The 19,215-nt window shown below is 55.0% G+C and overlaps 1 protein-coding gene and 1 long non-coding RNA gene across 4 annotated transcripts in view; one reads left to right on the plus strand and one right to left on the minus strand.

Moving 5' to 3' along the window:
• Positions 1–17,202, minus strand: part of LOC106149828 — a 19,227-nt gene extending 2,025 nt beyond the window's left edge. The window contains exon 1 of the long non-coding RNA XR_001236249.1: positions 17,117–17,202. This is a non-coding gene — a long non-coding RNA (uncharacterized LOC106149828). The remainder of the gene's footprint in view (positions 1–17,116) is intronic.
• Positions 1–18,950, plus strand: part of Slc25a18 (solute carrier family 25 (glutamate carrier), member 18) — a 20,500-nt gene extending 1,550 nt beyond the window's left edge. For 2 of the 3 annotated variants that reach the window (XM_005395974.2, XM_005395975.2), the window contains 10 exons: positions 4,586–4,915; positions 11,520–11,639; positions 13,084–13,206; positions 13,310–13,365; positions 14,587–14,677; positions 15,295–15,413; positions 16,612–16,777; positions 17,074–17,228; positions 17,810–17,885; positions 18,322–18,950. In XM_005395974.2, coding sequence (XP_005396031.1) covers positions 11,620–11,639; positions 13,084–13,206; positions 13,310–13,365; positions 14,587–14,677; positions 15,295–15,413; positions 16,612–16,777; positions 17,074–17,228; positions 17,810–17,885; positions 18,322–18,463 — 948 coding nt within the window. In that variant the 5' untranslated portion in view covers positions 4,586–4,915; positions 11,520–11,619 and the 3' untranslated portion in view covers positions 18,464–18,950. Of the gene's footprint in view, positions 1–4,585; positions 4,916–10,834; positions 11,404–11,519; positions 11,640–13,083; positions 13,207–13,309; positions 13,366–14,586; positions 14,678–15,294; positions 15,414–16,611; positions 16,778–17,073; positions 17,229–17,809; positions 17,886–18,321 lie in introns of those variants that run through there. The other variant, XM_005395977.2, reaches the window with a different exon arrangement.
• The last annotated feature ends 265 nt before the right edge of the window (positions 18,951–19,215 follow it).

The raw sequence follows: 19,215 nt of genomic DNA on the forward strand, positions 1-19,215 counted from the left end.
TCCCCAGCCCTTTTTGGTCTTTTTGAGACAGGGTCTCCCTATGCAGTTCAGGCTGGCCTTGAGCTCACTTTGTAGCCCAGGCTGGTCTCAAACTCGCAAGGATCTTCCTGCCTCAGCCTCCCGAGTGCTGGGATTACAGGCATGCACCACAGAATTGATGGTGGTCCAAGTGATGTACCTGTCCCTGCTCCCTTAACCCTTTGTGACTCTATGATCTGTTGTGGTTGTCAAAATGTAATCCTGGACGTGCAGCATCAACATCACTTGGGAATTTCTTAGAAATTCACATTCTTGAGCTGGGCGAGGTGGCACACAGCTGTAACCCCAGCACTCTGGAGACTGAGGCAGAAAGACTACAAATTCAAAGCCAGTCTGAGCCACATAGTGAGCTCAAGGCCAGCCTGAATTTGCATAGAAAACCCTGTCTTATCCCCATCCCCGCTACTTTAAGACATCCCTCCTCACGCCTGCTCGAGCAGACACGTAGGACCCAGGAACCTGTGGTAACAAGCCCTTTGGTTCAAATGAGCCTTACAGTTTAACATAAACCTGGGGAATGGCCTGGCTTTTGTGCTCATTCCTTAAACCTGACCTGAGCAGGGTGTCTCACTGAAACCTGATGCATAGCACTGCATCTGATAAACTAGACCATTCACCCCCATGCTGCTGGGAATAAAGGTAATGGGGTCTCTTTACTGGGTATCTGGGGAAGGAGCGCAGCACAAGAATGGCTACATTGTTGAGAGGTTCCCTCCTCCTGCCTTCACGCCTCTGCAGCCTTCCAGGCTGCCCCACCTGGGTCCTTCCGCTTTTCTGTCCGCTCTCACCCTGGGTCTGCTTTCTGTGGCCATCTGCTGCACTGCCAGAGGTTTTTGCCAATCTAAACATAGCTGGCCAGCTCCGTCCACCGTCCTGTGCCTGTTGCTCTGTGCTGCCTGACAACCTGGTCCTTATTCCTGTGAACAGTGAGGACAACCTGGTCCTTATTGATTGAACTACAGGGCCAGGGATATAGCTCAGTGGCACAAGCACCTCCCTGGCAAGCGCAAGGTCCTGAGTTCGATTCCCAGTACAAAAAAAAAAGTGCCTGCTTGATTGAACTACACCACAGTTGTGGTGTAGTTCAAGCAATAAAATTTCAGCAAGCTATGTTTGGCTTTGCCATGTCCTAGCCAGTGATTGTCAATCTAGGCTGCCTCAGAGGGTTGTCTTGGCTTTAAAAGAAAAAAAAACAAAAAAAAAATACCAGCTACCTGATGCCCTGCCCCAAAAATGCATGGTTTTTATTGGTAGTCCACCAGGGGCATCAAGATTTTTTAAAGCTTCCCAGGTAAATTATTCTGCGCAGTCCACACTGTAAACTACTGCTCAGAACAGTGCCTCAGAAGCTCGACAGTGCTTGTCATGGCCTGGGGAGGGCCTGAGCCTTTCCGTTTCTAAGAGGTGCCAAAAGACGGGAGCAGGAAGGCTGTGCCATTTAATGAGGGAGGCCACTTGCTATATCATTCTCTCATAAGCTCTTCCAAATCTTAACTCTTCTCAAATTTTTCTGTCTTTTAAGATTTCCTAGCCTGGCTCAGTGACACACACCTATAGTCCCAGCGCTCAGGAGGCTGAGGCAGGAGGATCACCATGAACTCCAGGCCAGCCTGGGCTACATAGTGAGTTCAAGGCCAGCCTGAACTACACAGCGAGACCCTGTCTCAAAAGAGCCAAGAAAAAGAAAAGAATAAATTCCTGCCAGTAAGAGTAACATCCCTGTCCCCAAAGCTGACACTCTCTTTTGCTTTGGATTCCAGTCCACTGCTTGATCCCAGGGCCTTCACACTGAGCTACATCTCCAGCCCTTTCCGTTTTTTATTTGAGGCAGGATCTTCATAAGTCACTAAGTTGTGCAGGCTGGACTTAAAGTTGCAACCCTCCTGCGTCCACCTCCGGAGCGCTGGGATCACTGGCGTGCGCCTCCCCGCCCAGTTTATGGCTCCCTTTCCTTTGCCGTGCTTTTGGTCACCTTTTCCAGATTACTACTAGACTTGCCACCTGCGTGCTCTGCTGCCATTCTTCTGTGCTCAGTTTGGTCTGCTGCTGTTGTATTTACTTTAGGCGCTGGGGATCACAAGTTCAAGCCCAGCCTAGGCAATTTAGTCAGACCCTGTCTCAAAAAGGGCTGGGGATATACCTAGTTCAGAGGTACAGCACCGCTGAGTTTGATCCCTAGTACTGCCCCAAAAAAGAGTCCCTTCTTAACTGTACTATTAAAATTTTTATGGGCCGCGGATGTAGCTCAGCAGCATAAGTGCTTGCCTGGCAAGCCTGAGGTCATGAGTTCAATTCCCGGTACCAAAAATAAAGTAAAATTTGTATTAATTGTGGTAACTCTCCTGTGTCCCCCCATGCCACCAGTTTAAACCAAAATGTGACCCCTTCACTTCATGGCTCACTTTGCTTCCTTGTATGTATTTATTCTGAGGGTGGCTTGCACATGTGATAGGCACACGATAGCTCAGCCAGCAGGCTATACCTCTGGCCCACTTTTATCATGGTGGTAAAAGACGCGTAATATAAAATTTCCCACTGTAACATTTCAGGGACATGTAGTGCACCCATCCATCTCCAGAATGTGTTCCTGCTCCCCAGCTGACACTCTGCGTCTTTTAAACTGACCCTCCCACTTTCCCGGAGACTCGTCACCTTTTTCCCACTGTTTGTCTCTGAGTTTGACCGTTCTGAGTGCCCACAGGTAAGTGGAGTCATAGTGTTTGTCCTTTGGGCCTCGCAGTGTCCTGTAGGCTCATCCACGCCATAGCAGGTGGCAGAGTTCCCTTCCTTTTTAAGGCCGAGTAATGGTCCACTGCAGGGCACTTGGGCAACTTCCAGCATTTAGTAACGGAATAATGCCGCTGTGAACCTGAGTGTGCGCGTGTCTATCCCAGACCCTCAGTTCTCTTGTGTTGGGTTCTTTGGGATCTGTACTCAGAAGCGGGATTGCTGGATCCCATGGTCATTCTCAGTCTAATCTTTTTTTTTTTTTTTTCCCAGTACCGGGAATCGAACTCATGACCTTGCGCTTGCCAGGCAGGTGCTATGCCACTGAGCTAAATCCCCACCCCTCTCAGTCTAATCTTTGAGGAACTGCCACACAGCTCTCCACAGCAGCTGCACCATTTTACATGCCCTCCAGCTCTGCACAAGGGCTCCAGTTTTCCACATCCACATCAGCGTTTGTCGTGTTTGTGTCTCACGGTCACCACCTTGATGGGCACAGAAAGGCTCCACCGTGTCTTTTTTTTTTTTTTCCTTCTGGTACCGAGAATCGCACTCACAACCTTGCACTTGCCAGGCAGGTGCTGTGCCACTGAGCTAAATCCCCAGCCCCTCCACCGTGTCTTGAGCAATTAGTCATCCCCTCTTCGGCAGTGGCCACTTTAAACTCAGGCCATCAGCCAAGCTCTGCCTGCCCTCTCCTAGCACACAGCCGATGTCCTAGCTGGGGTGGTCAGCGTCCTCCTGCTGTCCCTACTGCGTGAGGCCTGCCAAGCCCGTCCGCTTCTCTCTGGAACCACGAGGCGTTTTCATCTCTCCCTGTGTGTCAGGGCTCACATTTCATCCCTCACCCAAATTACTGTCCTCTCCCTGTCCTTATTCACCGGCACTCTGAGTCAGCTCTCCACTGCCTGCCGGAGAAAGCGGGAAACGTCCAGCAGCGGCCACCTCTCATGGGCCTGGCCCTGCACCCAGCGGCCTGCATCCCAGGCTGAGTGCCATCTGATGGGCTAACAGGTTCCGAAGGCAACACTGAGGTCACAGCTCGTAAGCAGAAAAACAGGGTTCACACCGGTTCCAAAGCAGTCATTTAACCCTCAGCGCAGAGCAAGTATCTCATGTGCTTCGGCTGAGGAGAGCACCACAGTGGGTGGTTTGCCTAGGGAGAAGGCAGTGGCTGGGAGCTGGGAGCTGGACCTGGCTTTCGACTCTGACGTCTGTCCAAGGCTGGTCCCTGTCTCTCCCTAGTCCTTGGCCTGACAAAGTCGTGTCCCGCCCGGATGCAAAGTGTTTGCCAGCCTTACTCTCCCCCTGCTACCTCATCCCTTGCCCCAGATGAGACCATTTCCCACTAAAGAGAGGCGAGTGTGTTTATCTCGGCCCCTGCTCTTACAATTCCGTTGACATTTTAGCCAGCCTCCTGCCCCAAATCAGTTGCCCCTTTCCCCCTGAAACCGGCAGACATCCTGAGCCAATCTTGAGTTCTGCAGCGCTGACTTCACAGCTCAGGAGTAGCGCTGGCGAGAGGGAGAGTGGCAAACCTCAGGCAGCGCTCCCACGGCGGAGGCGCTGAATGAACAAACCTGTGTCCCCGCAGGGCGCGCCTTAGGGATCATTGCAGTGTCCACTAGCTGCAGTTTAAAAACTGGGGGCCAGGGCGGAGCACTTGTTTAGCATGCAGAGCCCTGGGTTCCACCCCCAGCGCTGGGGGAAAGAAATACCTGAGACTCAGGTGCCGAAAGGAGCTCGGGCACCAAGTGTTTTACACAAGTGTTTCCACTGCATTGATTTCCATTTGTTTGTCCACCTCCCGGGCTTCCAGGTCTCCGAGTGGGAGGAGAATCTCCCTTCAGCCCCACGCTCCCTTGGCCAAATCGCTTCCAGCCTGAACTTTGACAGTCACACCAGCAACCAAGTTAAACAGCCGCCTGCTTGTGGCCTGCGAGCTCGGGCTTAAGAGGTGTGGAGGCTCTTTGAGCTTTGATTCAACACGGCCTGTCTGAAGGTTCGGAGAGGGAGAAGAGGGCTTCGTCATCACCAAGGACGAACCAGCTCCTCCTGGCCAGCCTCCTGAACCTGCTCTTCCCCGCGGCGCAGTCACCTGGCCTCTGGCTTGAGCTCCGGAAAAGGCAAAGTTCCTTCCTAAAAGCAGGTAAGTGTGGGTCTTCTCTGTGTGTCAAGCTCAGAGTTGGTAGAAGACTCCTAGCAAATAAATAGTTGCAGAGAGGAAAACACAGGCAGCGGGAAAGGGCTTCCATTTGCATCTGCTGCCCGGAGCCGGAGGGGGCAGCGGGACATGGCTTCTCCCCGACTCGGGGCCACCCCAGGCAACCTGTAGGCCAGGAAGGCGGTGACATTCCTGCCACTGAATCCAGAAGTGGCTGCTGGCTGCCAGCATGAGGGATCCTCCCTGAGAGCGCTCTCTAGCTCTGCTGGCTCCGCTAGCCCAGGACGAGGTAGCCCAGGGCCTGGGCCTCGTCCCTCAGACCCCCTGGCTCAGGTCTCACGATGTAAAGGAACAGGGATGGCTAAAGAATGCGCTGTCCTTTGCTAATGCTGGACACAGGTGACTGCAGCCCACCATGGTCCGTGTGGTCAGAAGGCACCAGGCCAGGACCTGAGGACTTCAGACAGGCTTGGAGGAGGAAGTGACGTCCAAGCTGAAACCCAGAGAACAACCTGTAATTCATCAAAGGTCGATGAGGAAAGAGTGTCCTGAGCGAAAGGGACAGTATGTGCAGGACCGTGATGGGGCTCCGGTGTGGGGCACGGAGGGAGTAGAGTCTTGCCCGGCAAGGTGTTTGCAAGGAAGTGCCCAAGGACAGGCTCAAATCCCACTCTGTCCTTGCTGTCCAGGAGGGAGACCCGAGCCGGCCAGGCTGAGCAGGGAGCGCCTGAGGCTGGGTCCGCCGCTGGATGGTGCTGGAGTGGCCAAGCAGCACTGCGGGGGAGACACTTGGGACAGGGTTTTCCTATGCGTGGCTACATGGTGAGCTCAAGGCCAGCCTGCATGACATAGGGAGACCCTGTCTCAAAAACACAAAACAAAACTGGGGCTGGGGATGTGGCTCAGTGGTGGAGAGCTTGCCTTGCAATGTCGTGAGTTCACTCCCCAGCACAAAAACAAAACAGAAAGAGAGTTTTGTTTTTTGGGTTTTTTTTTTGTCTTTTTGAGACAGGGTCTCACTATGTAGTTCAGGCTGGCCTTGAGCTCACTTTGTAGCCCAGGCTGGTCTCAAACTCGCAATGATCCTCCTGCCTCAGCCTCCCGAGTGCTGGGATTATAGGCGTGCACCACCACACCTGGCTAAAAGAGAGTTTTTAAAAAGATTAAGCATCAGCCCACAGTGTGAATTAACATATCCCACAACATAAAATGAATCAAGGTATAAAGTTCGTGGCAGAGCTCTTGCCTAGCGTGGTGTCCTAAGGTTTTCAGCGCTGACTCATTTTCGGGACTTATCACGGACAGACAGAGCCCTGTGCCCTTAAGAGGCAGTGCCTGAGGAGGAGGCAGTGATTGCTGAGTCAGGAGGACCCTGGGCAGAGGCTCACACTCCGCAGGGGGGCGGGAGGGAATGACAGTGGTGCTGCCTCTGGAGAAGGGGAATCGGGAGGAGCGGCAGCTCAGAGGCTGTGAGCAGGAAGAGGGGAGCACACAGAGCAGCAGGCCTGGCCGTGCAGGGGTCAGTCAGATGCCACAGGCCAGGGGCTCAAACTCCAGACGGGGCTCGCCCAGGGGGAGCCCAGCGATCCAGGACCCCGGCAGAGGGAGAGCCTGAGCAGTCACAGATGTCAAGGGCATGGGACCTCTTAAAACAGGGACGGCGCTGCAGCCAGCAGGGCAGGAGCAGATGTTGGCCTGCACAGGCCTCACCTTCACCACCTGGGGACATTTCTCCAAAGAGCGCACCTCTGGCTGGCCTCACTCCAGACATGACTCTGAGAAATTGTACGTTAGGCGTCACTGTGGCCGCAGGCCTAGCGCAGGCTCCCAACAGCAGGGCTCCGAGCCTGCAGACACCGAGTGAGAAAACACCTGGTGCTTAGAGGAGGCCAAGGGAGGCTGAGCGCGGTCTAAGCACCAAGGCCCGGGAAGGATGGGCCGGCGGGGAGAAAGCTGGGCTGAGAGGCCCCTGGGGCGCAGCGGGAGGGAGGGGCGAAGGCGCTGCAGGAGGCAGAACAAGGGTCGGGTGAGAGGAAGCCTCCTGGCCCCGCTGACGGTCTGGGCGAGGAGAGGAGGGGTGGACTGAGCTGGATCCGACTAGGACAGGCCGGACAGGAAGCCGAGTCCAGACAGGAGGTCCCTGCAGACGGAGCGCAGGCCGGCCGGGCTGGGGAGGAGGAGCCCCTCGGCCCTTCCTGCCCCTACAGGAGCGCATCCACCGCTGCCACCGCCGCAGACTCCAGGACAGCGAGGAGGCGGCCATGGGTGGCGGTGGCCCAGAGAAGGTGGGCAGCTCTCAGCGGGGCCGAGAGAAGGGTGGCATCAGCAGGTGCCCAGGCCTCCTGCCCGCCCCCAGCAAAGCTCACCTGTGACGCTTTTATTTTATTTTACATTTTACTTGTAGTGCTGGGGCAGGAACCCTAACGCTAAGCACCACTCCAGCTCTGTGTCCTGTAGAAGTCCATTCCTAGGGCTGGGGGTTTAGCCCAGCGGCACAGCGCCTGCCCGGCAAGAGCAAGGTCGTGAGTTCGATTCCCCATACCAGAGAAAAAAAAAAACGAAGTCCATTCCTATCCGTGCTGGCACCAAGAATTCCGGTTCTTGGAAGCCAGTGATCTTGTTTTTGTCCCCAGCGGTGTCCCTGCTGCCTAGACCGCACTTGGCGCTTTGTAGGTGCTCGACAGGTAGCTAACAGAATGACTAACGTTCAGGCCACAGATTGCTATATAGGGATGGCCATCTTGGACCCTGTGGTCACCGTTGGGGCTTTCCCAGAAACACATCTCCTTTAATAGTGCCCTTGGGGCCAAGGATATAGCTCAGTGGCACAAGTGCCTGCCTAGCAAGCTCAAGGTCCTGAGTTCAATTCCCACTACCAGAAAAAAAAAAAAAAATAGTGCCCTTGAACACTGGGCATGGTGGTGCACACCTGTAATCCCAGCACTCAGGAGGCTGAGGCAGGAGGATCATTGCAAGTTCGAGGCCAGCCTGGGCTACAAAGTGAGCTCAAGGACAGCCTGAACTACATAGCAAGACCCTGTCTTAAAAAAGACCAAAAAAAAAAAAAAGGTGTCACTGAAGCCCAGCATGGTAGCACATGCCTGTAATCCCAGCACTTACAAGTCTGGGGATGTAGCTCGGGGCAAAGGCCTTGAGTTCAGTTTGTAGTACCACGAAACAAAACAAACTGAAAAACCAATAAAAATTGGGACTGAGCTGGGTGTAGTGGCTCATACCTGAAATTCCAGGTACTCAGGAGACTGAAGCAAAAGGGTCATGGTTCAAGGCCAGATTGGGGTAATAGTTAGATCCAAGAAACCGAGCAAAAGAAAACCTGGGGCTGGCTATCACTTTTCTCCCTGCTATCATTAGTACGTTAACTGGTGCCAGAAGCCTTGTCAGTTGTTAGTCTTTGGACACCTAAATCTGCTAATGGGAACTTTCAGGACTGAAATTTTCCATGGCTTGCAACAGACTCAGGTGGTTGAGGCCGGGGATGCTCAGGTGCACGTATCCCGCCACACAAAGGCTCCTGAGAGTTGGAGGTGCTGTGCAGCGGGCCTGGGACTGGATGGCCCTGAGTTCATAGGTTTCACCTAACTATCCCTATTCCAATAGCCAGGAAACCATGGATTCTAACATAGAAAAATTGCCCTGAAAATAAACACAGGGAGCTGGGTGCAGTGGCAAATACCTGTAATCCCAGCAATCAGGAGGCTGAGGCAGGAGGATCCTTGAGAGTTCGAGGCCAGCCTGGGCTACAAAGTAAGCTCAAGGCCAGCCAGAACTGCACAGCAAGGAACTGTCTCAAAAAGACAAAAAATAAAATACAATAAATAAATATAGGGAGCCAGGCGTGGCATTGCAGACCTGTAATCTCAGCACTCAGGAGGCTGAGGCAGGAGGATCACCAAGAGTTTGAGGCCAGCTAGGCTACACAGTGAGTTCAAGGCCAGCCCGAACTCCATAGTAAGACCCTGTCTCAAGAATGCATACATACCCACAGGAAATCTGCAAGAGCACTGCAGTGTTCACATTTATTTGACTCTGACTTCAGATAGAAAGGGTTCATTCCTTTTTTTTTTTTTTCTGCAGTGCTGGGGTTGGAACCGAGAGTCTCACATGTGCTAGGCAAGGGCTTTAACCCGGAGCTCCACCCCGTCCTCCTATCAATGTGTGTGTGTGTGGTACTGGGGATTGAACTCAGGGCCTTATGCATGCTAGGCAAGCGCTCTATGACTGAGCCACATCCCCAACCCCTCCTATCAATTTTTAAAGCAGCCACCTGGCATTAGAATGTGTCTTTCAGGGCCGGGGATGTAGCTCAGCGGCACAAGCGCCTGCCTGGCAAGCACAAGGTCCTGAGTTCAATTCTCGGCACAAAAAAAAAAAAAAAAAAAGAATGTGTCTTCCTGCCCTAAGAACTTCCTGAATGTCTCAGAGAACAGGGGACACACTAACTCCTTCACATTTTGCCACCAGTTGTCCCAAAGCTCCATTTTGGAGGTGCACAGTTCAAGCTTCAAGGGACAGCAGTGGCTCCCCAGCCTGCGCCCTCCTCCTTCTCAGCCCACCCGACTTGGGTACTTTCATGTGAATTCTCACTCCTAATGCAAATTCTGGGGACCAGATTCCTGGCTGAAAGTATCAGAAAGCCTCTTTTTTTTTTTTTTTTTTTTTGGTACCAGAAATCAAACTCAGGACCTTGCACTTGCCAGGCAGGCGCTTATGCCGCTGAGCTATATCCCTGGCCTCAAAGCCATTCTTACAAGATATCAGTGAGGCCAATTTCGTGCCAGGACACTTAGGTGCCCCAGACCTGAAGGTCGGGGAAACAGCTGGGGGCTTCCAGCCTCAGTGTGGGGCTGGGGATGCAGTGACACGGGAATGGACTGGAGCTGAGAATTAATGTCTCCCTTTTTTGTGTGTGACTGGACCTAGGGCCTTGCACATGGTAGGTAAGCAGTGTACACCTGAGCTTGACACCCCAGCCCTGCCTCTCTCTCCTCCACATCTACTTGTTTCTCTTTTCTGAATCTTTCTCTGCAGATATCCCTCTGTTCTGCCCACAGACCCACACTGCATGTTAGAAACCCACTCTGCCAGGGGCTCCCACCAAAACCTTCCACAGCCCCTGAACTTCTTTCCTGTCTCATCCAGCCCATCAGGAAGGCTAAGTTCCCTGCCTCCCACACACATCCTCAGTTCAGATCCCCTCTGCCCAGCTCCCTGGGGCAGCGCTGCACCTTTCCCTCCAACACTGCGGTGACAGTGACGCTTCTCTGACTCTGTAATCTGCTCTCACTGTAGCCAAGCTGAGCCTGCTGACCACACGTGTCACACCTCTGCTCAAAACTCTCAGTTGCTTCTCTTTTTATTCAGAATAAAAGTCAGAGGCGAAAACAAAACAAAACACAAAAGCCAGGCATGATGGCACATGCCTATAATCCCAGCACTTGGGAGGCTGAGGCAGGAGGATCATTGCGAGTTCGAGGCCAGCCTGGGCTACAAAGTGAGCTCAAGGCCAGCCTGAACTGCATAGCGAGACCCTGTCTCAAAAAGACAAACAAAAAAAAAGAAAGGCCAGCCAGGTGGGGCACAAACCTGTAATCCCAGATACTTGGGAGGCTAAGGCAAGAGGTTTGAAATTCCTAGGCCAGCCTGAAAACCTTAGTGAGACCCTGTTTCAGAATAAAATTTCCTTTTTTGTTTTTGTTTGTTTTGGTTGTTTGTTTGTTTGTTTGTTTGTTTTTGTTTTTTTTGTTTTGTTTTGTTTTGTTTTGTTTTGTTTTGTTTGAGACAGGGCCTCACGATGTAGTCCAGGCTGGCTTTGAACTCATGGTATAGCCCAGGCTGGCCTCAAACTTATGGCGATCCTCCTGCCTCACCTTCCCAAGTACTCAGAATAAAAGAAAGGACTCGGGTGTAGCTCAGTGGTGGACCGCTTGCCTGGTGTGCACGAGGCCCTCAGTATCACAAAAGAAGATAAAGTGAGAGGCCTGGCTTGGTCACGCCTTTACCCATCACCTCAGAAACCTCACCTCTCTTGCCTTCAGCTTGCTGGTGCTCGTTGGGCTCAGCCTCGCGCATGCTCTGCCTCGTTTTTGGCAGTGCTAGGACGGACCCCAGGGCCTCAGGCATGCTGCGCGCGCTCTGCGCCTGCGCCCTGCCCACCCCGCCTCCGCGCCCTTCCCAGACGCCTCCGCGGCTCACGCTCACTTCCCTGCGTCAGCGTCGCTGTGAGCCCTTGGTGAAGTCTCCACGGACATTTCCTGCACAGAGTCCCTTCGGGATTGCTTTCCCCACAGCACTTATCGGGCTCTGCTATCTTCTGGCTTCACGCATCTTGTTTACCACAGTCTGCTCTAGAACTTCGGGCCCTGAGCGCGGGCGCCATAGTCCCTGTTCACTAATACCTGGCATTCAGTAAGCTTTGCGGTGCTGGGGAGCGACTCAGGACCCGGTGTGGCATGGTGAGCCTCCTCACGTCCTCTACTCTTCTCTGACCCCAAAAGCCTCAGCGCTGGAGGACGGGTGAAAACCAGAGCAAGCTGGCTCGTTAACTCATGATTGTCCCTTGTCCCATCAGGCACCACCTTTTCCTGCCCTCCGACCAGGGCAGCAGCTGCCCCTGAGGAACCACTAACCCTGCATCCTGCGACCCACTGGTGGCCTCTGTCCCCCACAAAATGTCCGGCCAGGATTTAAGGTAAGCTGTGGGCTGGCTGGCGTGGGGAAGAGTTGCCCAACATCTCCAGACACTGAATATAGGCGTGGTGGTGCACGCCTGTGGTCCCAGCACTGGGAGGCTGAGGCAGGAGGGATCCCATGAGTTCAAGGACAGCCTGGGCTACGTAGTGAGTCCAAAGCCAGCTTGGACTAGACAGACCCTGTCTTAAAAAAACGAACAGATCCTGAAGAATAAGCTGAATTCGAGGGGAAAGCAAGTGAAACTCATTCCACCAAGTTTATGTATGTCGTTCCCCCTCAAACACACACACAAATATGCGTACAAACATAGACATGAGGTCAGGCCTGGTGGCACACGCCTGTAATCCCAGGCTGAGGCAGGAGGGTCACCGTGAGTTCGAGTCCAGCCTGGGCTACAAAGTGAGTTCAGGGTTGCCTTGAACCTACGCAGAGAGACCCTGGCTCAAAAAAAATTAAGAAAAAAAATGTGTGTGCATGTGTGATATTGCTAAATATAGTTTGTAATTGGACGCCTTATCCCAGGTTGCAGAATTTAAGTTGACCCTATTTGTTGTTCCAAAATGTCTTGTTGGCTTATCAGAGTTCCTTTGTGAGGAAACCTACTATTACCAATTTTACCTTTTCCAGATAATCTGTGTCCATATTTTGCCATGTCTGCCTCTGACCTAGTAGATAAGATCTATATGTACTGGGTTCCAAGGAGACTGAGAAATTCCCCACCCCCGATCCTGTGCTTCACCGGGATGTAGGGGTCAGTTTATCTAAAATTTTATTTTGGGGGCTGAGGATTTAGCTCAGCGGCACAGCACCTGTCTGGCAAGTGCGAGGTCGTGAGTTAGATTCCTGGTACCGGAAAAAAATAAAATAAAATAAAATAAAATAAAATAAAATAAAATAAAATAAAATAAAATTTTACTTCTGTTAGAATTAGATAATCTTGCCAGGCCGTGGGTGGCGCATGCCTTTAATCCCAGCACTCGGGAGGCTGAGACAGGAGGATCGTTGCGAGTTCAAGACCAGCCTGGGCTACAAAGTGAGCTCAAGGTCAGCCTGAACTGCATAGGAAGACCCTGTCTCAAAAAGACAAAAAAGTAAAAATAAAAATCCCAGAATTAGATAATCTCAATGCGGAGCCCTGGTTATCTCCCCTGACCAGAGGCCTGGTCCTCTTGTGGGGAAGGGAAGCTCGGAGATGCCAGGGCCTGCTCTAACAACACAGCAGGATTCGCACTCAGTTCCGCCAGAGCTGAAGCCACACAGAAGGCTGCGGTGTCCGGGCACTTCTGCACACATGGCTGAGGCGGGAGGAGGAGCGGGAGACCGGGCTCTGGGGCGCAGAGGCTGCCAGCGCCTCGGCCTGGGCCGCGGGCCGGGGCGGGGGGCGCCCTTCTCCCTGGCCGGGCAGCGCCTCCTCACCGGGCCCCTCTGCTCCCCTGGCCTAGCATCGCCGCCAAACTCATCAACGGCGGAGTGGCGGGGCTCGTGGGGGTGACCTGCGTGTTCCCCATCGACCTGGCCAAGACCCGGCTGCAGAACCAGCGCGGGAGAGACACCTACGGAGGAATGTGGGTGCGGGCCGGGAGGGTCGGCGGAGGCGCGGCCAGCGGAGGGGTGGCGGCCCGGCGGCCTCTGGTCCCCGCTCACGCCCCCTGCTGGCCGCTACTCTAGGCTCGACTGCCTGGCGAAGACGGCGCGCGCGGAGGGCTTCTTCGGCATGTACCGAGGTGGGCGCGGGCCGCGGGAGGCCTGGCCGGGGCTGGGGAGGGCGGCGGGCGGCGCAGGGCTCGGGTGTGGTGAGCGTGCAGCACGCTGGGCACGGGCGGCGCTTCTCCCAGAGAGCTGCGGGCGTGAGGCCCGGGCGCCAAGTGCCCCTGCACGCTGCTGCCCATGCTTGCTTTGGTGGAGGCAGAGGTGCCCGCACCCTGGTAGGACCTGCCTAGTTCCCTACAGGCCCTACCACTGCCCACTGCGTGCGTGCGTGCGTGCGCGTGTGTGTATCAGCCTCTTGCTAAGTGGCTCAGACTGGCCTTGAACTTGTGTGTGATTCTTCTGCCTCAGCCTCCTGAGATCTGAGATGAACGGCGTGTGCCAGCGCTCCCAGCCCACCGTGGGAGGTTGGAGCAGTGAGCCCCAGCCCGCCTCCACCTCCCTCTCCCTCCATCCCCCTGCAGTGCTCAGGAGGGGAAGGCAGGCTCAGGGTGCAGGGGGCTGAGCTCTTCCCTGACCTGACCCTGGCCCCTGCTGTGTGCCCTGCAGCCCCATCCGTGTGTAGGCCTGGGAAAACAGGCCCAAGGCTGGTGCTGAGAAGAGCTAGCGGACCAGTCCCCCGAGAGAGAACGTACAAACCCAGCCAGGCACCGTGGCACAAACCTGCACACCTGGCTATCAGGAGGCTGAGGCCAGAGGATCCAACTTCAAGGCCCACCAGGGTCACTTAGCAAGACCCTGTCCCAAAATAAAACCTTAGGGCTGGGGATCTAGCTCAGCGGCACGGAACCTGCCTGGCAAGTGCAAGGTCCTGAGTTCAATTCCTGATACCCTCCCCCTGAAAAAATCAAATCAATAAATAAAAAATAATAAAAACTTAAAAGGGCTGGGGATGTAGCTCAGTGAAAGGCTTTAGGTTCCATCCCCAGTACCACAAAAAAAAAAAAAAAAAAAAAAAAAAGAAAGAAAGCAAAGCGTATGTGAGGTACTCAGCTGCCTGTGGGACAGTGTGATCCCTGGGGCTCGGTGCTGGGAGGTGGACCGCACCGGAGAGGAGACAAATAAGACCATTTCCTTACAACTGGATGCAGGCGTCCATAAAGAAAACAAATGCATCACAGAGGAAGGAATGAAAAAGATCCTGTCTCAGTAACACAGGCCAAGGAGCCCTGCTCGGGCCTCGGGGAGCTGTCCCTCGGGGAGCACCACGGCTGCTGACGCGTGTTCCTCGCCACCAGGGGCCGCAGTGAACCTCGCCCTGGTCACTCCGGAGAAGGCCATCAAGCTGGCGGCCAACGACTTCTTCCGGCAGCTGCTCATGGAAGATCGGTATGGCCAGGCCACAGCAGGGCAAAGGTCCTCCACTGTGTGGCTGTGTTTCGGGAGAGGGTCGCGGACGTGCCTGCTTGCCTGTGTGTGCATGTTTAAATGCAGGCGCACACATGGCTGAGGGGTGGTGTGTTTGGGTAGACGGAAGAGAAGGAGCGAGTGTCATTTGGGTGATAGGCAACACCTTCAAGTGAGAATACAGAGCACAGATAGATTCCTCAGTTAGCTGATGAATTTCTGATTCATCCCTGGAACGCTTTCTAGGCGGGCACTGTGCCGTGGAGCTATCTTCCCGGCCTTGGAACACTTTCTAGATCTGTCTTCCCACTGCCCAGTGAGAGGACGCGAGGGACCAGACAGAAGCAGGGCCACGCCACAGGCTGTCACGTCACTCTGCCACCTCTGGCTTCCCACCCCCGAGCAGCCTCTGGTTGGCATTTAGCCTCGGGTCTTTGAGGAGACTGAGGCCAGGTGGTTACCGACCCGGCTGGGTAGGTGGCAGCCAGTGGTGACGGGGACAAGGTTCCCATTAGTGGAAAGTCTCAGCCACCTAACAGGGTCCATGAGCCAGGGGTGGCAAGGCTGGCCTGACCCTGAAGGAGCCTCATGGTCCACAGGATGCAGCGGGACCTGAAGATGGAGATGCTAGCCGGATGTGGGGCTGGAATGTGCCAGGTGGTGGTTACCTGTCCCATGGAAATGCTCAAGATTCAGCTGCAGGATGCTGGACGCTTGGGTGAGGCCTACCCCAGCTTCACCTGGTCAGTACAGACTGGGTCAGAACAGGTCACACTGGCCTCCCTCCCTCACTGCCCAGCTGTGTAGATGGACAAGTCAGCTCCACGGGTCAAAGGGCACCTTTATTGTATGGTGCCGCCTCTCAGCACTTCCAGGTCTAGGACAAACAGCAGAAATGCCAACCATTCAAAAGGGACGGAGGGCCGGGCGTGGTGGCGCACGCCTGTAATCCCAGCACTCAGGAGGCTGAGGCAGGAGGATCGTTGCGAGGTCGAGACCAGCCTGGGCTACAAAGTGAGCTCAAGGCCAGCCTGAACTGCATAGGGAGACCCTGTCTCAAAAAGACAAAAAAAAGAAAGAAAGAAAGAAAGAGGGCCGGAGATTACTCACACCTCACACCTCTATCACCTTGACAGTTAGGCTGACTTCCTAAAGATTTTAAGAAATATCAATGACCTGCTCACTAAACACTTCAGGCAGTAGATATTTTGTGCTGTAGAAACTGGCTTTTAGGGGGAAGGCATAAAAAGGGAGAAGAGAAATATTCCTGTCCTTTTGGTTTTCTCTAGAAGAGAGGTTTGCCTCTCAGCCCTGGTCCTCTCAGAAATAGAGTGGGGAAGGTACCGAGGCCGACAGTAGAGGGGCCTCACCTCATGGCTCCACCTTGTCTCCATGAAATAAGCTCCTGGGTCCCGGCCCGTGCAGCCCCTGGCAGGGAGCCGCTTGTTCCTCTGCACCGCACTCAGCTGGGCGGGCCAGCTCTGGGCCAGCTCTGAAGCCTCCGGCTTTCCTTTCTTTCTTTTCTCCCTCTTCCCTCCCCTCCCCCTCGCCCCTTTCTTCCGTGCCTGCCAGGCAGGCGCTGTGCCCACTGAGCTGTATCCAAGCCCACAGCATCCTGTTTCTATCTGTGAAGTGTAAAGGCCCTGTTGTGGCAGTTCCTCAACTTGGGTGAAAAGCTCTAGGACTCCTAAAACACTTCAGGAACCTTTTTCCAGCCCTGGTGATCGAACCCAGGGCCTCTGCACCAGCTGCATTCCTAGCCTACTTTATATTTTGAAACAGGGTCTCTAGGTTGTCTGCGCTTGCCTCTGAGCTGACCCAGGGCTCGGACTGACTGACCTAGGGCTACCTTTGGGGGTGCTTCGGGCTGCCTGCTGGGGCCCTGGCTTGAGAGGGAGCCTGTCCTTCCCTTTCAGCGGGGCACCCCCAGGGCTTGGCCGCAGACCCCCCATCCTCCAGGTCCTACAGCACGGGCTCAGCTTCCACCCACAAGCGCCCCTCTGCCACCCTCATCACCCGGGAGCTGCTGCGCACACAGGGCCTGGCCGGCCTCTACAAGGGCCTGGGGGCCACGCTCCTCAGGTGAGCCCTGCTGCCCACGCGTGTGGGATACTGTGGGGCAGGGGGGCACTGCCACCTCTTAGCGGGCACTCCAGGCCAGGTTGGCAGGCCATTCCTTGCCACACACAGCGGCCAAGGTCATACCGAGTGGGCACCCGGGAGACCAAGGTTTTAGGCTCCTTTGCCAACGAGCAGGACTGGGTGTGTGGTGGCCCAAAGGAAGCAGCGCTCACACGGCGCAGCACGCCCTCCTGCCCGCTCCCGGCTTCCGGGAGCCTGGTGGGAGGGAGCCCGGCTCAGCGCCCCCTCGCCCGCAGAGACATTCCCTTCTCCGTCATCTACTTCCCGCTCTTTGCCAACCTCAACAACCTCGGAGTCGACGAGCTCTCGGGGAAGGCCTCGTTCGCACACTCCTTCGTGTCTGGCTGTGCTGCAGGCTCCGTGGCTGCTGTCGCAGTGACGCCCCTGGACGGTAGGTGGTCGGAGGGTCGAACCGCACATGCACAGCCATCTGTGGGACAGACGGAACTCTCGCACCTGCAGATGCAGCTCACCGGGAGATGAGCACCCTGGGGCTGACAGCACTCACCAGGGTCCTCACAGACATCACTGACTATTCCCTCCTGCTGGGCACAGTGATCGTGCCTATAATCTTAGCAGTCTGGGAGGCTGAGGCAGGAGGATCACAAATTTGAGCCCAATCTGGGCAGTTTAGCAACTTAGTGAGACCTGTCCAAAAAAAAAAAACAACCACCCAGGATGGGCGCTAGAAACACAGCTCACTGTGAAGGTTCTATGTGCAAAACCTAGTAGCACAAAAAAGAAAAAAAAAAAACAAAACAAAACCAAAAAAGACAAGACAGTCCCTCAGCATGTTAAGTGCCCATTTTGTTAGCTTTGAGCCCCCCTTGTCCTGGGCCGCTGCAGGCTGTGGGGTTCCAGCCCGTCAGTGACAGAACTGGCCGCGCAGGTCCACCCTGTCCGAGCCAGCTCTGTTGAGGGGGCACCAAAAGCAAGGTGTTCACTGTGAATTTTAACTTCTGCTCCATTTAGTTCTGAAAACTCGAATCCAAACCCTCAAGAAAGGCCTGGGTGAGGACAGCTACAGCGGGACAGCCGACTGCGCCAGGTGAGCCCACAGCCCCGCCACACTGTCTATACCTGTTTGACTGTCGAGCTGTTTGGTTTTTTTGAGACAGGGACTCACTATGTAGTCCTGGGTGGTCTCCAACTTGTGGTGACCCTCCTGCCTCAGCCTCCCAAGTGCTGGGATTACAGGTGTGCGCCACCACGCCCAGCTGGAGCCCCAAGTTTGTTTGAAATCTATTCATTTCTGTTCTCTCTCAGAGGGAGGAAATAGTATCTGGGGAGCTTTTAGGGCTCCCAGGTTGTAGTGCAATCAAGCCTGTTTTGCAGGACCCCACTGCCAATCGCCAGACTGTAGGCTTGCACCGGGTAGGGGACACTTCCTCCTGCTGGGGTTCAGCCAGTGCTGGGGAAAGTGACACCTCCTCACAAAGGCACAGATGCTGCCTAGCAGCTCCCTGGCTTTGCTCTCTCCCCAGGAAGCTCTGGACCCAGGAGGGACCAGCTGCTCTCATGAAGGGGGCGGGCTGCCGCGCCCTGGTTGTCGCGCCCCTCTTCGGCATCGCCCAGGGAGTCTATTTCCTGGGGATCGGGGAGCGCGTCTTACAGTGGTTGGAGTAGCCCTGGCCGATCACAGGTCCCCGGCTCGCCCATCCCTTAGTCTAGAGCGGGGAAGGGAAGGGAAGGCAACGGCCCTGTCCCATAGGCAAGTGTCAGCCCTCCCCGCCAGGAAGCTGCGTTCATCTCCTGGAGCTGCAGGGGAGCTCAGGGGCCCTGACCATGCCAGCCTTGGGTATGTTCCTGGAGACCTTCCGGCGGGCGGCCGGCCCCACACCGTAATACTGCCCTTTCCCACTCGAGCTCCATACCCGAGTCAGTGTGCGGATTTAGCTGTTCATCTCCAGTTACTAACTTAGGGTTAGTCCTAGCACTGTTAGGAGAGGCATCAGGGATCCAAGGGGACCGGGGCCAGCGCCTGGCTCGAGGCGGGGACGCCCACGTGCGTCATAGACAGGGCCAGGCCCAGCAGCTGCCTTGCCTGGGCCCTCCCGCCGACCTCCGTGGGGCCGTGGCTGAAATAAAGCTCAAGTTAGCCCCGCGAGGGGAACCCTGTGTCTTCCTTTGTATGTTCGCCTCCGACCGGAACTACATTGTAGGCCCCGCAGCCGGGCGCTGCCGTGCTACGTGTCACGCAGGAGGCTGGAGGAGCCCAGAGGGAGGCTGTTTCTGCTCCGGGGTTTGGAGTCTCGCTTCCCTCTTTCCATTTTTTTTGGTACGGAGAATCAATCTCGGGGCCTCGCGCTTGCCAGACAGGCGCTGTGCCGCTGAGCTACACCCTTGGGCCGCCATCACTTCCTTCCCTTTCTGACTGC

Source organism: Chinchilla lanigera, unplaced genomic scaffold, assembly GCF_000276665.1.
Source record: "Chinchilla lanigera isolate Chin_1 unplaced genomic scaffold, ChiLan1.0 scaffold00053, whole genome shotgun sequence".
Taxonomy (NCBI): Eukaryota; Metazoa; Chordata; class Mammalia; order Rodentia; family Chinchillidae; genus Chinchilla; species Chinchilla lanigera.